Source organism: Stegodyphus dumicola, chromosome 1 (genome assembly GCF_044657685.1).
Source record: "Stegodyphus dumicola isolate Sdum_Otavi_A_Nest chromosome 1, ASM4465768v1".
Taxonomy (NCBI): Eukaryota; Metazoa; Arthropoda; class Arachnida; order Araneae; family Eresidae; genus Stegodyphus; species Stegodyphus dumicola.
Genome location: NC_140768.1, coordinates 196251703 through 196276771, shown reverse-complemented (window position 1 = coordinate 196276771; position 25069 = coordinate 196251703). Strand labels below are relative to the sequence as shown.

The window sequence follows — 25069 nt, the reverse complement described above, 5'->3', positions numbered from 1 at the left end:
AAGGACTCTTGAGGACCTTACAAACCCTGTTTTAACAATTATATTTTTTCCTCCTTAACTGTACAGTCATCATTCAGCCAGTAGATATCAGACTCAAAAGGAATGGAATACAGATATGAAGCAGACTTCTTAAAATCTGTGCTAAATCTTCTGAACAGTGTAAAGACAATTTAAGAATTTTTGAAATATTTTAACATAAAATCTGCTATGTCAAGTTCATGAAAGAATGTGTCAGCAGACATTTAAAAAAAATTGGCATAATTTATGACCATATTTCATGATGATGACAATGGCAGTCATGAATTTGAAATTTCTGAGATATCACTTCCTGTGGAAGTTTGAATGAAGAGATAAAAACTTTGAAAGCTAAAAGCTCAAGTTTGAGATTATACAATAAAGAAATTCACTGCAACTAGTCATCAGAGGTAGTCTTTTACAGAAGCTCTAATTCTTATGAATGTAATCCAACTCCGTGCTTATCCGAACATTCCAGCAGTCAAATACCCTTTCGGGATATATAATAACAAAAGTGTCACCTTCTCTATGAACTCAATGTCACATAAATTCACTTAAATAGGAATCATGCTGTTCTGTGATGTCTTTTATTGCCTCATTTCCGCAAATTCTACAGTCTTTATTGCTTTGAGCTTGTGCATCAATATAACTCACAGAAGCAATTTTGAAACTTCTTGCTGTTCTGTAGAAGGCAGCTCCCAAATTTTAATCATTTTTTCAAAATGCTACCCCACACACACACACACACGCACGCACACCAAAAAAAAAAAAAAAAAAAAACTAAACTAGCCAAGATTGCTGAAGTTCAGGCCTAGATAAAAGCAAAGTTCTTATCAGGGCCTCTAATAAAGTAAAGGCAATGTATTCTGTCAATTCTAAGCTTAAGCAATTTTTCTTCATTTCCATGGCTCATGGCATCAGACACCTCTCACTTTGACTCTATTATAAACTACACATTTTGCTTATATATTAGAAGTTGGGCAAACTGTTATATAAATTTAATTCAGAATAAAAAAATTATTTTAATTTTTTAGGAATATAGCTTTTATTCTTAAAAAAATCTAAACTTTCACTTTTCGCACTTATAAAAAAAAAAAAAAAAAGAAGAAGAAGAAGAGTTAAAATATCAAACTATTAAGTACGGTACTTTTGCATCTAAGCCTCGCCTGCTAACAGACTTGCACTACATTTCACACACCGGTGTTTTGAATAGCTAGTGAAATATTATGGTAGATATTATATAATTTGTAAGAGATGTAGAAAATTAACATAATTCTGCTGCTTATAAGCTTAAAAATAACAGCAAATACCAGCCATCACAGGCAGTCTCTTATACAGGCTCCAGTTCTTGTGAACATAATCTTATGCCATGCTTATCCATTACTGGCAATAAATTACACTGTTTGTTGTTAAAACACAGAAATGACTAAAAATCTGAAAGCTTTCAGATTTGATATTACTCCCCAAAGGGATCTTTTTTTCAACATTTTGTGTGCTACCTTTATTTATTAAATATCATGTTCTTCGCACTTAAACCATAAAATTCAATTCAACAGCAATATCACAAAATATTTAAAAAGAGCATATTTTTAGAATTTCCAATATACAGTCTCACGTGCTGGAGATAAAAATGTTTCACTTAATAAGAAGTTATTTTTTAATAGACACTGCATCAAATTTATATTGTTAAATAAATACTGTTAAAGGTTTACTTTAATACTTTAAGAGACGGAGTTTGGAAAGGTTTCACTTAAAAAGACGGAAAATCTAAATTTCCACCCCCTTTTAGCTGCCATTGTAAAGGGAAACTACTACTCTTTTGCAACTTTCCTGTAGGTCGCCTTTGTTAATTTTCAGATAAGAGACTAGGGGAAAATTTATTCTCTCTTCCCTAAACTAGGGAAACATATTATGGTGAAATTTCGTAGCTAAATAAATGTCGTATGTTGGAATATTAACTATTGACATAGCGTCATAATGAAAATACGCCTTAGCAGCAAATGCACGCCTATAATCAGTTCATAGTCTATTCAGTTTTTATTTGTTTCCAAACTGAATTTAGTTTAGAATTACATTGTACTAATTAACATTTTCAACTTATACTCGAAAATGATGTTTAATTATTGTGTTTCTTGTATAAATCGGCAGTTCGCTTTTATTTGTTTACAAGCATTGTGTAACAGCTTATATTTATATAATAAACAAATCCCGTTGTACTTTTCTTGTATTAGTTTCGTTTACCTTTTTCATTCGTATTCTTATTCAGTTTAATTTATTGATTTTCCCCCCCATTGTATCATAAGTTATTTCATCTTTCAACTACATTATTGTTCATTGTTCTTTCTTGCAGTTTTGCAATAAAAGCTTTTTTTATCCTTTAGCGTTTTTTAAAAATTATTTTCCTTTACGTCCCCCCCCCCCTTGCAGAGCAGCGTGAAATTGATAAACAGATTTCGGAATGGTCATGCCTTTATCCATTTTTTGCAGCAATTCCACTTTTTGTTTGATAGATATCGAAACATACTTTCGCTTTGTGGGTCCTTTGGCAGCTCCAGCATCGGGAATTCTAATTGAAAGTTCAAGATTACTTTTATAAAATTGCTCTAATAGTCTGCAAAAAATAATAAGCCGGATCCGATTCGAAGATTAAGGAACAACGCAATCTGCAACATTAACTGAAATAGATAATTTTAGCTTAGCTTATACCATCCATTATACACTAAATGCGCATGCATAAACATATTCTGCGCAAAAGTATTACGCCCACGGCATGCGTGAACGCATTATGCATTGATGCATGTGCAGAAAGTTTGTAGCTTTGAGGTCCGGATTAACGACTTTTGACTGTATATGGTTTAAAACAAGCCGCTAGAGCTTGGAATCTAAAAATTGGAAAAATACTTCTAAACATGTCATTTAAACAAAGTAAAGCAGACCCATGCTCGTTTTACAAAAACATCAACGGAAAATTCTCGTATATAATATTATATTTATATAATATGCTTATAGAACGTGAAAGAGAAGATGTAATGGAAACAATCCAACAATTGAACGCTAAATTCGAAATCAAAAACCTAGGAGAAGTCACCTAGTACCTCGGGATAAACATTGAAAGATTTAAGGATGGAACTTTTGCCATAAACCAAAAGAATAAAATCAAAGAAATGGTTCAAAAGTTTGGACTTCAGAATGTAAAACCAACATATATGCCAATGGAAACAAATTATTGCAAACTAGAAGCTGAAAATGATCTTCTACAGGATAATACAAAATATAGCAAGCAGTAGAGGCATTATTATACGAGGGCCATCCAGGAAGTAGATTACGTTTCCGTCTGTGTCCGCTAGGGGCGGGGCTAGCGCGGCCATCTTGGGGTCAGAGCGTTGCGCAGCTCAGTCTGCATCTAGCCGTGCTAGTGAGAGGTTCGTGCTGTGCTCCGTTCAGATACTGTGACGGTTTGAAATGTCTGCGTTAATTGAAAATCCCGCGAGCTGCGAGGTGCGCTCAGTAATAAGGTTTCTGACTGCAAAAAACTGTAAACCGATAGAAATCTATCGGCAGCTTCGTGAAGTGTATGGGGACAACATTATCACTGAAGGTGGAGTGCGTCAGTGGGTCATAAGATTTCAAAATGGCCGAACCAATGTTCACGACGAAGATCGAAGTGGGAGACCCAGCATAGTGACCGCCGAACTTCTCGAAAAAGTCGATGCTAAAGTCCGTGAAAATCGAAATTTCACAATAACGGAACTTTCTTTGAGTTTTCCACAAATTTCGCGAAGTTTGTTGCACGAAATCATCAGCGAAAAGCTTGGTTACCACAAGTTTTGTGCAAGATGGATTCCAAAAATCTTGACAGAGGACCACAAAAATCAGCGAATGGCTGCAGCGTTGAACTTTTTGGACGCTTACCATAAGGATGGTGACTCTTTACTCGATCGCATCGTTACTGGTGACGAAACATGGGTGAAACATGTGAACTGTGAAACGAAATTGCAATCAATGCAGTGGGGGCACACAAGTTCACCCCAAAAACCCAAGAAATGCATGCAAACAATGTCGGCAAGGAAGATGATGGCGACTGTTTTTTGGGACAGAAAAGGTGTAATTTTGGTGGACTTCCTGGAAAGAGGCACTACAATAAACTCTCAAAGGTATTGCCAAACTCTCCAAAAACTCAGAAGAGCAATTCAAAACAAGCGCAGAGGAATGTTGAGCTCTAAGATCTTGTTGATTCACGACAACGCCCGGCCCCACACGGCAAATGTCACTCGTAAAGTTCTTGAATCTTTTAAGTGGGAGTTGTTTCCTCATCCGCCGTACAGTCCCGACCTGGCACCGAGCGACTTCCACCTATTCCCAGCAATGAAGAAGTGGCTGGCTATGCAGCGTTTTGATGACGACGCACAGCTGCAAGAAGAGGTAACGAAGTGGTTGAAGGCGCAGGCGGCCGAATTTTTCGACGAAGGAATTTCCAAGCTCGTACATCGCTACGATAAATGCCTTAATTTGTATGGTGACTATGTAGAAAAGTAGTATTTGAGTGTGGCTTTCATCTGTATATAATAAAATTTGTTTCCTATACTTTGTTTATTTTTTTATTCCAAAACGTAATCTACTTTCTGGATAGCCCTCGTATACTGCAACAATCAGCAGACCAGATATAGCATGTGCAGTCAATCTACTGAGTAGAAGAAATGAAAAACCTCGGAACACAGATTGGAATGCTGTCAAGAAAGTCATTCGATACTTGCACACAACTAAAGACTTTAAGTTGGTTTTTAACAGAATTCAAAACCTATACTAACTGCATATTCGGATGCAGATTGGGCAAGTCACAAAACAACAAGAAAATCCATTAGCGGAACTGCATTTCATGGAGCAGTAAACGTCAAAACTGCATTGCACTATCTTCAACTGAAGCAGAATATATTGCAGCAGCTAATACAGCACAAGAAGCACAGTGGCTGTTAAATTTGCTTAAAGATCTAGGACTAAAACAAAATCTGCCGATTACTCTCTATGAAGATAACAAATCATGCATCAAACTATCACAAACGGAGAAAAATAGCTACAGATCAAAGCATATAGATGTGAAATACCACTACTTGCGTGAACTTCAACGAAACTGGATCCTGAGCCTAGACCACTGCAGAAGCTCCGACATGATTGCGGATCTACTCCCCAAACCACTAGGCAAACCTGTGTTTGAGAAACTTCGAGAATTGCTGCAAATGGTGATCCTGCCCATCAGGTAGGGGTGTTGGTATGCATATAGTGATGGACTGTCGCCAATGGTGCGATAAACTGGAAACCCTGCAAAAGAGTTAATTGTGTAACACACTTATTCTTCACACTTACTTTTCTCACTCCTTCAGGAAAGGACAGTGATATGACACTCTCTATAATATAACTCCTTTTTCAAAGTGTATATTTGGATTACTAACGAATTTTTATCTATTTTTCATATATTAATAAAGAATGTGTTTTCTGATCTTACAATTTCTGTCTACACCTATTTTGGTTTACAAGTTAATTAGGTATGATCTCGCTTGACGCTGCGCTGGATACAAGGTAAGAAGAATCATTTTGCAGTCTATTTTTATTAATTTGTTGTGAAATTTCAAGGCTATAAAATGTTTTACAACAGTAAGATCATGGTCCAATATTCCCAAAGAAAAAATTTTCATTTTTGCAATACAACTAACTTTGTGAACAGCCATTCCACTGTGAGTGGAAGAACAACTCTTCCATTGCGTGAAAATGAAAAATTGCAATTATAAATGGTACACAATAGAAACACATTATATTTACTTGACAAAATAATACAAGGAAAGTAATCTATATATATTTTTTGGAAAGTATAAAGCAGGGGTCCCCAACATTTTTGTTTCTAAGAGCACATTCTAGAATATCTGCTGGACGGCAGGCACCTTTTACTTTTTCAAGGCGAATTTATAGTTAGAGTTAATAATACATGCATGTAAAAAGAGATCGGTTGCATTTTGCTTTGTGCTGGTATCTGTGCTGAATGCAATTTCTATTTCATTAAAAATATGAAAACTTTCACATAGAATTTTATTGAAAGCTAAAAATTTTTTATTATAATCACAAAGCAGAAGGCACATGTTAAACAATCAGCATGCGCCATGGTTCCAGCAAGCATAGGATTGGGAACCCCTGGTATAGAGTATTTTACCTTTGTTTTGCAGACATAACTAAGTTGCAACACTTAAATAATCTCAAAGTATATAAAACTCGTACTGTTTATCAAGCAAGCAAATGACAACAAGCAAATTAACAACAAAAAATGACAAAAATTCAAAGAACATCCTTAATCTTGCTGTTTATTGATTGATGTGAGTTAGATAATATGAAGTTATGCTTGATGCTCCTTACAGAACTAAAATATGATACTGTCAGACACATATATCTTTCACATGCAAAGCAATAGCTTGAGTTTGACGAAATGTTTTTTCGCCCCTGAATAAATAATCTAGAGAAATGCCATATAATTTCAGGCATTGGAAATCATGTTTCTGTGTGCAGGCAATGAAATATTTACCCAATTAAAAAAATACACAAAAAAATTTTAGAAATATGCTGTAAATCAAGTTGGCAGGAGCATATCAGCATATTTGAATACATAAATAATTTATAAATACACGGTTTTTGCCTAAAATATGAACACAGTATTTCTATAAAAAATATTCTTTCATGCACCTAATGCAAAATATCCTTTCAGTGTGCATCATGACAAAAGTTAAAACTGTCTGCAATTTTTATTTTTAAATAATATAAAAGTACATTCTTAACCATGGACTAGTCTGGATATGAATCCAACTGAAAATATGTAATCCAGTGCTAAAAGAAAATTGAAGCAAAAGAGAATAACCAGAAATAGTAATGACCAGAAACAAAATACAGTACAAAGTCCGAGATCCGGACGTCCAATATCCGAAATTATCTAAAATCGGGACCTCAAAACCGCCAACAACTTTTTTTTAAAATGCTACATGCATGCACATTTGATTCCCCCCCCAATAGATAAAATATGTGGAGAGTCCCCATTCTTAATTTCCCTTTAGCGCTAAATAAATACCTCACTATTGAAGAAAAATTAATTTGGCTCCATACCTGCATATCTGTTTGGCATACATCTCAAACAAAAAAATTCTAGATAGAAACATTGTTGATTTTACACCTACTAATATTTCATATCTCTGACGGCAACCTGGCGAATCATTATTTACTATATTTTTCTTTCATCACCGCATGTTTATCAACACATGACAACTTGGGTAATGACTCATACAGTGATTCCCAAACATTAGAACAAAGAGTAAAGTGTTGATATTATTATGAATGACAATGATTACAGATTTAAGTTACATGCACTATAAAATACTGATGAGGAAAAATTTAACAAAAATTTCTTTCCATATACTAAAAATAGATTTTGTTAATGATACTCATAGGCTAAAATATTACATTTAGTGCTATTTGATTGAAGAATAACTGATTTGCTTTTCACATAAACCCAGAACCAGCGCCAGAGCTCGTATGGCTACACCGGATGGCAGAATTTAGGGATGACAAGACTTTTGGAATTTAGAGAAGCACCAAGCAATAAAATTAAAGGATGAAAATATTTTTAGAACTTGGGGAAAGCACTGGAATCTAAAATTTAGGCGGCAGCAAAAATTTAGAACTTAGGAAGGCACTTGGTAGCAGAATTTAGGAACTGCAGAGACTGCATAAGGTGGTAAAATATCTAGCACCTTCCCTCAATAAGCCTTAAATATATGTGAGAATTTATTTACTCAGGATTCAGATAAGCCTTGAGCATGTACAAGAAATAGACATAACAGTGGCGTGTGTTCCACATGCACACACCCTGGCAAAATTATGAGAGACAATTTTCTACACCTATCTTTATATGCTATATAATAAATATTATTTATAATATATTCAAATATTATGTTGATTTGCTTGCTTGTATTCCCGCAGTGCGTGCGGTACTAGTTGCTGCAGTGCGTGCGTAGTGCGTTCAAAAGCAAATGAACATAGGAAATTTTGATGTGTATGCACTGCGCTCTAATAGAAAATCACGCTTTATATGTATGGGCTACTGGAGAAGCACAGCATACTATAGCACTGAGGCAAGTGCATCTATTTTTCCTGCACTTGGCATTCAGAATCATCCAAAGGTATGGTTCATTAAGCATTGTATTAGAACGTCGACTTACGTGCTGAAGCGCTTTTGGTTTTTTAACTGATTAACTGGCCATACAATTTTGCAGACGATTAATGTTTAAATTTATATACAGTCAAAAGTCGTTAATCCGGACTCGTCGGGACTTTGGCGATTCCGGATTATAGATCATCAGTTTAAATCTCGTAAGATGGCATGCAGAAATTCTAAAATTAAAAATATGAAACCGTAATTTATGAAATAAAGAACAATTATGATCTAAAGGGTATCAAAAGTTGCAAAAAGAAAAAGCTTAATACTTATTTGTTTACTTTATTAAACATTTCTTTCAGTGTAAGTTGTTTAAGTTTTGCTTCGTTTCATGTGATAATACTTTCTCTTTAATTCTATTAAACAGACATAATTTCTTGTTCAGTTACAAAGTTCCGCTGTTCAAGTCCTATAATTGCTGTGTTGAGAACACCGACTAATTTGTCAATCGAAATTTTTTCATTTTCAATAACCTCTGTTCTTCGCTATCGAAAGCAAATTATAATGACGAGGAACTTGTTTTAAATCATATCAAAGACGGAGCATATCGAGATGAAATACTACATTTGGTAAGGAATTATAAGCCAAATAAAATAAAAACATCTGCGCTGAAGATAAGGATAGTGCTGACAGATCAACTTCCAATTCATTACGCACCCGCAGCGGCGATGGGGCGGCAGTCATGGCAGGAGCATTGAATGGGATGCAGAAAAAAGTAAAAGACATTTTCCCAGAAGCTATGTTTGTGCATTGTTGAGCACTTCATCTCATTTGGCAAATACCATAAAAAGTGAAAGGCAAGGCCTATCTGATTTATTTGCAAATATTATTGAGAATCCAGAAGGCTGGGATAACGATACAATTAATATTGCAAAGAGTTATCACGTTTTTTGAAGAATTTAATGGTAATTTTCTCCTAAATATTTTTGCCAAAGTGTTTAGTTATACTAATGTTCTATTTGATATTTTACAAAAAACTAACTTAGATATAGCATATTCTAGTCAAAAAGTAGAGGGAGTAAAATATGCAAACTTCTGTTGAATTTGATGAAGTTTATGAAGAGACTATTTCTATAGTGGGTCTCCCAAATTTAAAAAAAAATGTCCTGTAAATTTACAAAACTCAAGTGTAGACCAAGACCAACATTTAAAAAATTTATATTATGAAATAATGGACACTATTTATTGTCAGTTAGATGTCCATTTTAAAAAAAATTACATTTGCTCAAATTTTTTGAACTATTGAATTTCAGTATTTTTTAAGAAATATCAAAGTAAATTTCCAGATGAATGCCTTAATTCGTCAAAGAACGCTTATGCAAAACATTTCGATTTTGTAAAGCTAACCAATGAATTATGCGTTCTTTATTGTAGTGAGTCATACCACAAAATGAATTTATCGAAACTTATTCAACATATAATGCTGATTTATCTCTAATAACAATAGAAAAAGAAATGTTACACATATTACAGTCAAAACCAGAGTTTTATGATCATGTAATTGATGATTTTGTTAGTAATACGGATAGACGTATGGATTTTGTGTACAAATGAATAATAAAAAGTTAAAAAAGTGTTTAATGTACATTTTTATGGTTTTATTATTATTATTGTTGTTCTCTGCACACAACCTGCATGAAAACCTACCGCACACCACTGAGACATAAGTACAATAAATAACTAAATTAATACAATCAGGCTTAATTGCCTCAGTGCATGATAGAAGCAAGACAAAATTTAGCAGAACAACTTGTCTTTCTTTGTCAGTCTTATGATACATAGCCAATAATGTATAGCAAGCGCTATGAAACTAGGCTAAAATTATACTTTTCTGATTCCAAACAATTTCAGTTAATATAGCACACTGTGCTGTTCCGTAACTTTCTTATTTGATCCATCTTATTATTTCATTGACACAGGAAATAATGCACTACAATTTTCAATAGCATTGCATTCTGTTAAAAAAATCACAGCTGCCCATTTCTAGAGACGGTATTTTTTGGGGGAGGCAAGTAAAAAATCAACTATCTCTTTGCCAAAGCTTCAATAAAAAATGAGAAGATGGAATGAAACACAGTAAATGTAATCCAGATGGTGAAGAGTTATCCTCTATCACATGCAAATTTAGGGTACACGTAGTGTAGAATCATTAGGTTATTTTGAAGCAGAAACATGAAAAATGAGCAATGCCCTACTCGCCAGGAATCAAACCTGGACCTCTAAAAATATGCGCCGACTGTGCTAGCATTACATCGCGAAGGCATATGCAGAAAGAAGGGAGAAAATACCTTACATATTCATCCTTTTAAAGGGTGACTGGGGATTAAGAGACTCAATCGCATAATCCTGGTGGTGAACAATCATCATCCACCAATTTTTAATTTGGGCGCTGTAGAGTCAATAGGTTATTTTGAAGAAGGAAACAATGAAAAATGAGCAATGTCCTTGCTGGGATAACCTGAACCTCTCAAATACATGCCGAGTCTGCTATCATTACACCATGAAGGCATGACAAAAGGGGGGGAATACCTTATACCAGATGGAATATCTTCATTCCTTACAAGTTTTCTCCAGTTTTTATAATTACCAAAATGAATATTCCTGTAATAAGTATTATAAATGCTATGAAAATCAGCTTTGAATATATCTTGAAGTGGTTAGAAAAGTGTACTTCAAAAGATCGTAATATTATACTTCTGCTTCATGTAGAAGCAGTTTTACTACATTTTGAATAACCTACATACATATTAAATAATAAATATTTATAAAGTAATCTATTACACCACCTAAATAAATTAAAGAAATTTGCTTTAACAGGAAAAGTAATGATTTTTCAAACAAAAGAAAATGTGACCAACCTTCCGCTTCTGTGTTGCTGATGAGCGTGTAGGTTCAGAAGTCTCACTAGATGCTACAACTGGCTGTAAATCAGATTCTCCAGTTTCTTTTGCTTTTTCAATGTTATCACTATTGTGACTATTTGCCTGAATAACGACAGGAATGTTAACACAGTCTGATACACTAGAAGACACATTACCACAGACAGTCTGATTCGAAAAGTTGTTAGTAATTGATAAGCAATCGCTAACAACAAAGTTCCTATTACCAGGAGACACAGAATGCTCAGAATTTACAGATGGAAGAGAATTCTGCTCTTCACACAATTTCATATCTTGCTTTGATGCATGATCAGTTCCATTTTTTGGAGGCTGAAGGTGCTCTGATACTTTGGGAGATGTAAGCACTGGTTCACACGAAGAAATTGAAACTTGATTTAAAGACTCGGAAACAAGAGATGTTACAAAGTTTGAAATATTTACAGATGATAATACCTGGTTATCAGTAGTATGAGTTCTAGAAATCAAATTTTGAGCAGAAATACTTTCACTTTTTTTATGAACAGAACCACCTTCACTTGAATCAATGGTGTTAGCACTTTTTTTATCATCCAAAACTGTTTTATCTGGCAAAAATTTTAACAGATGCCTTTTTGATTCAACAAATGTCTCTGGTGCTAAGTCAGGTGTTTGGCTAAGAGTTTTTATACAAATGATAGGAGATAGTTCAGAACGAGCTGTTTCCTGAACAGTTTTTGTTTTGATATCATCTTTGATTTTTAATTCATGATCACAGTGTGTTTGCATAGATGATCCTGGTATGTTACAGGTTAGTTCATTAGAATCTAATTTTTCAGAAAAAGAATTATATGCATTGGAAAAAGAGGAACAAGGTTGCTCACCATCAGATATCTCCATTTCCTATAAATATATAAAAAATATTAGACATACAATATTAAAGTGTCTAAAAATTAAATAAAATGTTTTCTTGATAAACAAAAATCTCTTAATATTTCTTATACATAGCAGACCACATTTATAAGATTAAAATTATCCAGATATATATATATATATATATAACCTAAATACATGGATACCACTATATGCAAAATATGATATAAAAGAAAAGGGACAGCATAAAAAATGTCTTATTAATACTGCAATTAGCAAAAACTAAAGATGAAGACATCCAATAGGAATCCACCAATGAGAATATTTATAAGTTACTTACTTGTATCATACATACAAATATGAAAAGGTGTTTCATGAACAACAATATATAATTCCTTTGGAAATATTTTTAAAATGTTTGCACATTTTCTCAAGTTTATACAAGATGATACATACAAATATCATTAAAAAGTGACATCAAGTTCACTTGCTAGTATTTAATAGATGAATAATTTTTTCTTAAAGGTTTATGGTTCTTTAATGCATTAATCAAAGAGTCCTGAACACAATATACTTCTAGAAATGCATTTTAATTGCCCCTGGATCTTGAATTAAACTGTAAGGAACTTGATATTAATTTGATAACATCCAATTTAACAGTAAACCAATCGGTAAAATCCTCTATGGATAGTTTCCTTAAGTACAAAATCTGCAGAGCTGGCTGGGTAGCAATTTTTATGAATTTTGATTGTATCTAAGCAGGGGGAATGAAAGAACTTTCTTTGCAAATTTCTCAGAAAGGAGATATCATCTTACATATTTGCATTAATTAGTTAAAGTGGGTTGGCACAACAGTGAATTAAAAAAAAAAAAAAAAAACTTAAGTATCAATGAATACTTTGTTCTTTAACCCTTCAGGGGGCAAAGGGTTTTACTCTAAAATATCGAACTTTCCAAAAATGGCACGAGTAAATGTTGTTTTCTTGATTATGATTCTAAAGTACCTTAACTCTTTTTTCTTCCCCAATATTTATACTAGCTTAATTGTGCGGACACTTTTCAAAATGCATACCTGTATACTTAGAGATATCATGACAAATAATTTTGAACATATGTAATATAGCTTGACCACTTGGATGGCTCACAAACAATTCATAATGGTAAGAAAGGGCTTAAAATATAATGAAATTTCATTTTGAAAAATACCATATCATTTGCCACATTCTGCTGATACCACGAGACAGAACAGAATATTAGGGATATATTATTTTAATATTTCTCTTTTGATCTATTATTTTCATACCAAGAAATTTCTCTCTTTTTTATTTATTAGTAGCTGTTACCGGCATGCATTGCAGTGCTACTTAAAGGAAAGAAAGTATTTGTGCTTTAATACTGTTTATTGAAATGCTTTTGGATACACAATATTTTTTTTTCCATCTGGTGCAAGCAATTTCACTTTTCTACCCACACAGCAACAATGTTCGTCCAGATCAAGCAGTGTGTACTCAAATATTTTCCAATCTCGCTTCCTGTTGCTCATTTGTTTCATACAAACGAGCTAGAGAAGTATATATGCACGTGAACGTTTTCTAGTCTTGCTTCCCATTGCCAGTTTATTTCAGTTTTATCATGCTTAAGATGCAAATCGAGCAACCAATTTTCACTCTAGTGGCATAATTGATTTGACAGCGAAAGTAACTGTTATTATAAATTCACTTTCACTATGTGACTATTATTACAAATTCACTTTCAAAAGCAAAGAAAATGCGTATGATGCAATAACACACATGTTGATGCATGCATGTTATTGCATGAAAAATTAAATATTTTGTGCTTTGTTGAATGATAACACACTTTGAAATATTTTAATTTGGACAATGCAACACATTTCTCTTAATAGCAAGTTATTTTATTTAATTCAAGACAAATTAATATAATTGTATTTTCCCAAGCGACAACACAATTTTTTTATATCACCGAGTATTCTGATTAAATTTGAAAAATATATATCTTAGGCTTTTGCACAGTGGTAATGCAAAGCTTTCAGATCACAGAGTTTTTAATCAGAATTTGTGTAAAATATATGTATAATGAATTTTTTTGGAAAAAAGAGGATGTCGAAAGAATTGTAGAAAGTTTGATGATAGCTACAGTAGTGATTGAGTGTATCACAAACAAACAAACACATGTTCTTCTTTATATACATATAGATAAACATATTTTTCAAGGTTAAATATACTTTATAAAACTGATTTAACCCTCTCATGTACTTTTTTTATCAAAGTAGGTTCAAAAATTGCGTATTTTTTTATTACATAGTTCAAATCTATATATATTTTAGAGTTAAAATATAGAAAAATTTTTTGAAAAAGAATTTTTTGAATATAGAATTAGGTCATAGAAAAAGGTTATAAGAATACTGAAATTGAAGAATAATGATACAAAAGGAAAATTTTAAGAATTAATATTGGTTAAATTATGATTTATTTTATAAAATACAACGGTAAAACATATATACTAATGAAAATATTTGCATAATGTAATATTCTGCATATTAATTTTGCACCACTGTTGAACATTTTTAATAGCAGCTGAATTTTCAGATTCATCATTATCTGCAAAGAAATCTGAGAAATTCTCATCAGTTTCGCTATAACTATCTTCAATATAGTCAAATATAATCAATAATCAAATTCACTCAGAGTCAGAACTACTATCAGTGTCGGAAATATCGTCAGGAATATAGGTTATATCACTCGCGAAATGTTTCCTGCCACACATCTTTGAGCTCTGAAAAGCACGCACAAAATGCTACATTATGTATTCTTGTATATTTGGCAGAAAAGTGGACAGCTAACGCCATCTGTTAGCCCACATCTAAATAAACAATTAAATATCACAGGAAAGACGAAAGGAAACCTTAAACGGGGGAAAAAGCCGGTTGCACAGTTAAATAGACGACGAAAATTCAGCCCCGCAGAAATCGCGGTTTGCGCAAACTTTGCTACTTCTATGTTGGCCGTGGAAATCGCTAGATGTGCAGCGAGAGGGCTAAAGCCTTCAAATAAATATCCTTTCTACCTGGTGTTTGGTTTTGGTATTTCTGATTATGGCAAAGCATACTAGGGCTATCTGTCTAAGAGCAAGGATGCCTAAGGGTCAATTCAACAAGTCAGTGGTTTAAAAACAAAGCCAGATACTTTTCATGTACATTGCTTGACGAAATACTATAATAGCTTACTGTTTATCAGTACAGAAACTGAGATAGTAAAAAACATCAATAATAAAGCATTTATAACTATTTTTAGTAATAGTTTCTTCAAATATTTGCACCATTAATGTGATTAATGAAAACCATTTGAAACCCAAATACGATTTGCATTAGTGAACTACAGTTGAGAATAATGGCCCCATTATTCTCAATAATATTGAAATAATTTAAAAATTAAATCCCATAATCTCTTAATATGGTTTTGCACTCAAAAAAATCAAAATATAACTTATTTTAATTAACCTTTTTTTCCTTTATGAGTGCCAAATATCCTGTTTGCCATACAATTAATCAAACAGTGAATAATTGCTTCATCTGGATGATAATATTAAGCATTGGTTAACATTTTCTAATTAAAGCTTCCTATCAGCAACCCCTTAATTCTGACTCACAACTTTTACTTTTAGGCCAGAATATGATCATAATATTAATCTACCTTTAACCTTTTAAGGCCAGGGCTTTGGTAGCAGTAAAAGCCTTGAAAGGATGGGGAATCTTGAAGTGAATGCTTTCTCCCCTTTAAGAAATCACCTCCTATTTGCAACAAAGATTCTTGTGTGTAGTTTAATGGATTCTCAGAGGGGTGCATCTATGTCGCAAAAGAAAGGGAAGTGTAGGGATTAGTGACCAGACTTCAAGATGCTTTTCATCAGTGAGGGAAAATTTCATATTGGTTGTTCTGGATTGAGACTACTGGGAAATGTGTAAACCTCAGTTGAAGAAAATGCCATTCTTTATATTATAGGACGTTACTTTCATCATTATAAAATTTTGGTTAGAATTTTAAATTACACTGCACAACTATGTGTCTTTACTAAGTGCTTACAATAATTCTATTGTACCTTTATACTAATGTTATGTCAAAAAAAATATTTCAACTATTTGATTATTTATTTCCTTGCAAAATTTAACCAGTCGTTATCTCAGTCTTTTTTTTTTTTTTTTTTATCTTTCTCTTTACTGTTAAATGTCTTTATAATTTAAATTTGTTTTGGTATATTTTGTTTTGGTATTTCTTTTTGGACATTCTTCACTACCACTTAGTTGGTATTTCTTTGGACATTCTTCACTATGTATTTACTTTTGGTTTTGACTTTTACCCTTGCTTGCATGAATGACAAAACATGAATTGAATGATTGAAGAGTTAGGTTTGGAAGCAACTTCCCCTTGATTAGTCTGTCTCCTGCCTGCTCAAGTCATTCACTAAATTGGTGAATTTATTTTCATGTTTTGGTTTTGCACTTCATTTACTTATGCTATCTGAATTTAAATGATATTGTAGATTAGTTCGAAAATTAAATCTTTTATATGTTTGCACATTATTTTAACTTTAAATTTGCTTTTTTACGTATATACATGTTTGTTAAATTTAAATTTCCTTCCTTGCAGCAATGGCGCAAAGAATTAATTAAATTTGTATTTATTCAATTTATTCTTTTGAAACAATTTATCAAATATAGCTTATATCTTTGAACTTTCTTCCATACAGGGAATAATTAAAAAATAAATGCTTAAAGCTATAGAAATATTTATAAATTAAAGTTCAGTGGAACTGTTAAAATTATGCTCTATAGGCGTAATGAAATTTTAATTTTACATAATTGTTCAAAATCTTCTTGATAACATACTATTTAAGGAGGAAACTTTCAGCAAATTAGAATATAATTGGTTTAATTAAAAATAATTTTATTTTATTGTAGACTGTTTGTACTGCAGTGTCCAACTACATAAGTGCTACTAATTAAAATTCAGTTCTTTTCCAAAATTAATGCATAATATAAAACAGATGCTCAAAAACTGTTTTTTTAGAATATTTTAGTTTTAAAAATTTGAAAGGGGGGGGAAAGATTATTTAATCATGTACCATTTTATACTGTTTACTGAAAATTAGTGATATATTTCAAGTATTAATAATAGAATGAATTTAAGTCATTAAAAATGTCAAACTATAACTATTTAGAATGCAAATCCATAATTCAAAACATAAATCCCATTTGTCTAAAACTAAATTCCCAGCCTCACTAACGGAACGTGTTCACTCGGGTATCAAAATTTAGATAATTTCTTAGTGCAAAGAGTTTTTCAAATTGAAGGGAAAATTGTTTGTTATGCATAGTGTCTGCAAAAACTGTGGGACAAAAGTTACACAATAATTAGTTATTGCCTTCAATACTGTATTATGTTATTTTATATTATGCTACATAATTTAGCACATTAAGAGAAATTTCCAGATAATTTCAGGTGCCCGGTCAGCAAAATTCTCTGTTTGAAATCATCGTCAGGTGTGAATTTTTCTATTTCCTCTATTGTTTGAACCAGTTCGTTTCAACTTAAGACTGTCTTTGTAACAGCTTTGACATCAACCATGGCAGCATATTTTATATGGTGGAATTTAAATTCTATGATATATTAGCGAATATCTTTATTTGCAGTTACTCAAAAAAATCTTCATTGTCAAGCCATGTGAAATCTATACTGACACAGTTGAATTAATTATTTTCTCCTTTTTATTGAAAATCTGGCAGCTATTCATTGGTTTTATTAACACCTCGGTCATTATGCTGTCGTATTGAAACTATGTCATAACTGAGTGCCCAAGGTATGCCCCCAGGAATTTGTTCCTGAACATAGTTGCTGAGATATACGTCTAATGAATGACAAATACATTCAATCACTTAAAAAGTCAAGGTTCAGAAATTCAGATGTGGAACACGTGTTGTGTTAGAACAACGATTTGTACATTATTTGAGAGCTTTTATATCCTGTTTGTATTCTCGGAGCTCAACGGACAGTGAAATTTCACAAATGCTACTCTAATCCATTCTGAACATCTTACTTCAAAATTATTTGACCGTGAAATCGAGACACTGATACAGAGATACCTTTTAAAATAACAGTACATCAGTACATCTGGAATCTAATGTCTAGAGATGACCTTTCAAACTGATTGAATAGTTTTAGTGTATTTACGATTTCCAGGTTTCAAACTGAAATTGTAAAACTACTGTTGTTTCTTTGACACAAAATTTATATTTATGTTCTTGTGATTTGTCCGAATAACAGTATCATCACAGTAAACTCCCATGTGTGAAGGTCACTTCAGCATAAACAGATATATATGGAAATAAAGACAGACAGAACTGTTAAGAATGGACTGATAAGAATGTACGAAAAAGTGCTTGTGCATGTATACAAGTACGTGCGAATTTATATTTGTTTATGGAAATGTATGCTTACATATCCATAGTATGTATGTCTGCACTGATATTATATGGTATAAGTGCAGATATGCATACAAGAGCGGAAAGCATGCATACCCTTAAATGGAAATAACATATATACAGACACATACATGTGCACATACAGGCACACATATGCATTTATATATATGTGTTTGCACGGCGATTAATGCATACGTGTATAAACATACAGATATATGTATGTGTATGTATTTCATCATCAAACTCTTGAAAAAGTTTTTGCATTTTTTCTTCAGTCAGACCACTTTTCCTTTTCGGCATATTGCTAGAAAAATGTCAAAATAGTTCCTAAAAAACTTACGAAAATATGCAATATTTTAAAGCAACGCACTGCTCTGTTTACAATTTCTAAATGCAGTTACTGCAAATTCTGTAGCTACAAGAACTAAAAAGGAAAATCTGGATTCTTAACACAAAGACCTTTGAAAGAGATAAGTGGTTAAAACCACAGGGACATCAAATTTGACATTTCAGCCCACTCTTTTAGCCTTGAAAATGGAGGAAAAAGACATGACCACTTAAGTGGACAACCCTGTCCTTTCAAACAGAGGACTCTATGGCCACTATAATGGCCATCCCGTATTCAAAAGGTTAAATAATGGGATTTTTTTGAAGCACTGTCATATGACAGTGTTTAATCAGAAGAACAGTGTCTCAACAGAAGGAAAATGGCAATTAAAATGAATTAAAATTGCATTTTTTGGAAGTTATTACTAATTGTAATGGATTGGAATATTTGAATATGAACTATTTGAGTGTTTAAGAAAAAAAATTATGACTCCAAAAATAGATTTTCTTTTTTAATGTTTCCCTTTTTATAGAATGCACATGCATTAAGTTTTACCCAATCAAAGCTAAAACTGATGAACTAATTAATCTGTCCTCTATCTATCTCTCAGTTCAGTGATCTGTATTTAGCTACAAATTTTTGCAACTAAAATGCTTCAAGAATAATTTAAAAAGGACTTAATTCTCTTCTTACTCTTAAATTCATTTATAAAACTGCATTTTCAGCTATAACTATGTGAAATCCTCTAAACAAAATTCAATATGGGAAAAATAAGATACATAAATAGCTTTGAAATGGAATCAGTATTGAAACTCCCTTTAAGAAATATCATGAAGCTTTAAAAAAATCTAGGAAGTGAAGTAATTTTATAGAATATTTTATAACTCTTTATGAGTGAATTGCACTGAATTAATCTTTATTGATGTCAAGTAAATATAATTTAATTATTTAGTGCGAGTACATATACTGCGTACAAACATAAATACATGAAATGTAGAATCTCATACATTATTTGTGTTGTGCAGCCAGGGAAACAGGAATGAGACAAGTTTTAGAATATAAAGTGATACGTTTATTTTAGCATCCATCTTACAAGCGTTCTTCTTGTACCTCGAGGAGAAGCCCTATTTATAGACATGTGTGTATAATGGTGCTCATCCAATCAGCGATATTAATTGAAATCACGAGGTGATGCTATCTTCTCATCAGGAGTGTTCTTAAGGACTTTATGTAATTTGACAGATTTATGAGTTTGGCGATTTGGCGGGCGCCAACAGGTTAATATAATTTATAATAAAGAAAAGATTTTGACAAAATTTAGGAACAGGGATGCAATTTAGGAAGAGAATTGCCAAAACATTATTAAGGAATATGATTAGAATTTAATCAATTGATTTAAAAATATCATTACATACATACACACACATACATATAAATATATATATGTGTGTGTGTGTGTGTGTTTGTGGCTCACTAGCACCTAAGCAGTAAAGTTGCTGAACCTAAGCAGTAAAGTACTTCGGTACATGGTTCGAATCTTTGCGAAAAGGATGGCTTCATCAGCATTTTCGTGTTTTTCCCCCATGTGTAATGCGAGAGTTTCTCTTAGAAAGCCTTCCATGGAGGTATCCCTCCCTTTAGGTAAATATTTGTTGAGTGCTTTGCGATTATCAAATAAACCAGATCAAACCATACATGTAGCTTCAAAATTACTATATTTAATATATATATATATACTTATAAAATAGTATATGTTATGTTATATCATGTTAAAGTTAAACAGGCAAAAGAAAAACAAAACAAAACTTATATATATATATCATACATTGGGCTAATTAATGGTTTTGCAAATTTAAAAGTTAAAACTAAAAGTGGAGACAAAATAATTTTTGCTAAATCCTATTAATTAAATATAGCACTAAAAATGACAAAAAGGTGGAAAGGGCTACATTATTATCTTCAGACCCTTACATTGTCAAGAGGAGATAAAGCCTTCTTATAATAATACACTTTTTCCAGGCATAAAACATATTACAAATGTTTGTACGGAAGTAGAACAGCAACAAAAAGAAATTTTAATGCTTATACACAACTTAAAATTAACTTTCATTAATTTACTTTTAAAAAAGGCTGGAGTACTATATGACCTATCAGGTTTCAGCAAATGAAAGGAAGGCCATTCTAAAACTTTTGTCTAGGAAGAATGGTACGGATGTGTGAGAAAGACTCATAGTGTATAAGCGTAAATAGTACTATTTTTGTAAAAATTTGTATGACATTTCTTTATGTATCTTTTCTTTCTTTGACTAAAAAATAGGCAATCTTTCATTTAAGTCGCTAATTTACCACTTAGCATTAAGATTTTTTTTCCTTTATAACATTTGCTACTTAATTTTCATTTTTGATTACTTTATCAAATAACTTTTCAATACCGTTTTTTGCCAGTACTACATGGTGAGGATAAAAATTTGCATTCCAGCCTCTAACGAACATTTGTTTAACCAGAGGTTCAACATGAAGCAAAGCAAGTACATTTTACTTCTGTATTCACTGTTATAATTATTCCTTTCCTTTGTATATAATGATGTTATAATTTTTTTTAGTTTATTAACATAGTAAAATAGACTATAAATCTTAGAGTTTTTTTATTATTTAATCTTTATTTGAATTTTTACTTTTTCATGTATTTGCATGTATAGGACTGATATTAATGAAAATATTTTGTGTGAGTTAGATTTATGCTGTAGGGGGAGAAGTTTTTAATTTTCATGGGTGCTGAAAGTATTTATACTATTAGCTTTCAGATTTTATATTACGTTCAAATGGGTGTTTATTTTTCCTTTACAAACACATACATGTTTCAAAAGCATTTGAGCTAAAAATACTTACAAACAGCATAACTTTAGGGTTTTTGATAGACATTCTTGGATGCTGGAGACAAAAATGTTTTATTTCCTACAGTGTTGCCACTGCTTGCTTTGAAATTGTTGAGTTTTGTAATCAAAAATTTGTTGAAGTTTTACCCAAAACAAGAAATTCCAAATTCCGGCTTCCAGGCGCCCATGTTCGAATGGAGGATTATGTTATTTACAATTTGATCACCAACATCCTGATTGAGTTTTTTCTCTAACACTCATAAATTTATACAATCTGAGCTTTGTTCAAGAGTGGTAGTGGTACTAAAGGTTTTTAATTTTTGTTTAGATGGTACACGTTAGTCAAAATGTTGAGAATCGCTGGTCTAAAGGTTTAGTAAATAGAAGGTAGATTTCATGTCAAATGGCATAGATTAATATGAGAAGATCATAATCAGCATCATTCATAACAAAAGACTGAATGTTATCACCACTGCTGCCTGTTTAGAGAGAGACCTCTGATTAGAAAAAACCTGAAAGGCCTGATGTAGGCATGGTTGGCAAGTGTTCAAAGTCGGTCAGGCTTTGTTCGATGCAGTTAGTGTCAAAGCTTTGTGTAGAGTTCCAGGGGTTGTAACCTAGTTAATATACTTTCAGGTTCCAATAAGCCATTAAAGTACCAAAGGTGATAAGTTGTTTTGCATTATTTTAAGTCCCACTAGATGCAAAGAATATGTTTTACTTGAATTTCTACATTTTTGTGTTTCATCTTGTGACTACAGTGAGTAATGAAAGGCAATAACTTGCTTTAATATGTAGAGATAATTTTTAAGGGTAAGCAGTTAGTAATAAATAATTAAATTAGGTGAGTAGGTAAACTTAGTCATTATGGATTTATATGCCACTATTAAATTTTTTTAAACAATATTTGTTAAAAAAGGCCCTACTAAAATAAATCTAATAAAATTTCACAGTTTAAAATACATGTAATTTATGACATTGATTCTTAAACGATATTAGGAAAATTACACATTAAAAGCTACAAAACATTTATGTTTTGTAACAACAACACTCAACAAAATATTTATCCGTTATTTTAATTTGAAGCCTTGCCAGACATTTTGGCTAGTTTATATCGATTTCCTTCTCTTTAAGCATCTTTTCTAACAAGTAGAGTTTTGTCTCAATATGCAAATCAATACTTTTGCTAGTTTCTGCGTGCTTTATCTCCTAAGTTGTCAACCTCTCCACAATGTACCTATGAGGGTTTATTTGATCTGGTAAGAGTTAAATAGTCCAAACCCCTCGACAGACGTGAAGCATATTATCCCTATGTCTGAAAGTAACTGCAATATCAGACAAAGGTTGAAATAAGCGTCTTATTTATAAAGAACTTAAAACATAAATGCATGTTCTGATGCTAACAAAATCAATTATAGCTCACGGTGACATAATTAAACAAGAACAGTCAAATTCAAACTAAAAATGTGGACTAGTGGTCAAAGATTATACAATTTAGTTTTAATTTAATATGTATCAGTAACTCTATCATATGAGGAAATAGAAATGGGAAATTATAGTAAAGGCTGAAATCATAAATAATTGGGTAATTTATATAATAATAATTGCAGATATCTTTGAAGAATAATTTTCTTCATGTATTCAGTTTCTTTCTTCAACATGTTTCCTTTTTATTTACTTATTTTTTTATTTTTTTATTATTTATTTAATTAAGGATTTCTGTTATTCTAAAAAGTACTAAATGCATTTAGAATGTACAGAAAAAAAGACTAATTTTATTTCTTTAGTAACATGAATATTCAGAAGAAATATGAAATATATATGGTACAGGCCAGTCACAGAGCTGATGTGGCAGAATTTTTAGAAGTGAATGACACACCAAACAACAAAATCTAGAAATGGCAAAACTTATAGAATTTAGAGCTGGCATTGAATGTATTTAGAAAGGCACTAGGCAACTTAATTTAGGATCCACAGAGATTGCATAAAGTGGCAAAATGTCTAGTGCCAGCTATGAGTATGGTGCATTAAGACATATTAGATTAATCTTTAAAATTGTAAGTTTTCAATTTCTTTATTAATAAAAAAAATCCCTTTCTAGTATAATGCCAGCCCATGTGATAAGATTAGAAGCATTTTTTATATTTCCCATGCTTGTGTCTAGTGAAAAGTAGAGAAAATAAAGGGAAGATAAACATGTTAGGATTCTAGTATCAGAAGTAAAACATCCAAATAATATGTTTTCATTGTTCTTCCAAATTTCTCTAAAAAGTAAGAAATTCATTGCAAACTTTCTGTAAAATACATCCATTACGTGTTGATACCATGGAGACATTTTTCATTTTGTCACATATTTCTCGAATCTTCTAGAATCGTGGCTCTATAAATCTTGCCTTCAAATCTTTCTAAACTTAACAAGCTGCAATGTCTAAAATCCTACAGAAAAATTATCCCTACCGATTCTGTAACAGCAAAAGGCCAGAAATAGTTTGGGGGGGGGAAAAGAGGAGAGAAAATGTGTAAAAATAATTTTATAGAAAAAACTGATGCATATTCTGAATATTCTGATATGATTACACGGGAAAAACTCTTACTATGAAAAAATTAAAAAGAAGACATTTTTAATTAATTATATAGCTAATTTTGCTTTTGCTAAGAGCTGTTTCATAATTTGTACTTTACAGCATTATACCTTGTTTATTTTTCAGATTCAAAATATTGTATAATAAGTTGCCAAAATAAAACTTTGTAATATGACAGCGAAAAATAAAAAATTTTTATTTTAATGTTATTTTTTAAATATAATTTCAATATATTACCATTATTTTAATGAAATTTATCAATGTTACAACGTTTAAAAAAAAAAATCGTCAAAAAATTCTCAGATCTCAGAATTAAAAATTTTCTAGAGAAACTGATCTGAAAATCGCCAAAATGTTGATAAGTCGCCAAATTTAGAACCGTTTAATAAAAGAATTCTCATTCCCAAAAGCGAAAGTTGTTTAACCCTTTGCGACACAGTGTGTCCGGTCTGGACACACGTAAAAATTTCCTTCTGCAAGCACAGAAAAATTGAATGAAAAAGGATTTATAAGTTACTATAGATTACTCTGAACCTTCTTTATTTAAAGCAGATGGCAGCTCAACACAAACGAGTTCATATATTTTAGCAATGTTTAGTTTTTTAAGATCCTCATTTTCCAAAGAAATCTTCAAGATTTTTTTTAGGGTATAAAAGGAATTGTTTTAAAAGAAATTTCTATGTTATTTTTTAGGCTGTATGCTAATCTCCTTATTCTATATTAGTTTTAAATTTTTACCTTGAAATCTTGCCTAAAATCAAACGGTGAGCCGTAGGTGTGTCCAGACCAGGCTCACAAA

General features: G+C 31.9%; 1 protein-coding gene across 5 annotated transcripts in view; it reads right to left on the bottom strand.

Moving 5' to 3' along the window:
- The window catches only part of LOC118202825 (histone reader KMT2E-like), a 185567-nt gene that overhangs the window by 9705 nt on the left and 150793 nt on the right, over positions 1-25069 (bottom strand). For all 5 annotated transcript variants that reach the window (XM_085824546.1, XM_085824532.1, XM_085824538.1 and 2 more), the window contains one exon: positions 11119-12018. In XM_085824546.1, coding sequence (XP_085680672.1) covers positions 11119-12018 — 900 coding nt within the window. The remainder of the gene's footprint in view (positions 1-11118; positions 12019-25069) is intronic.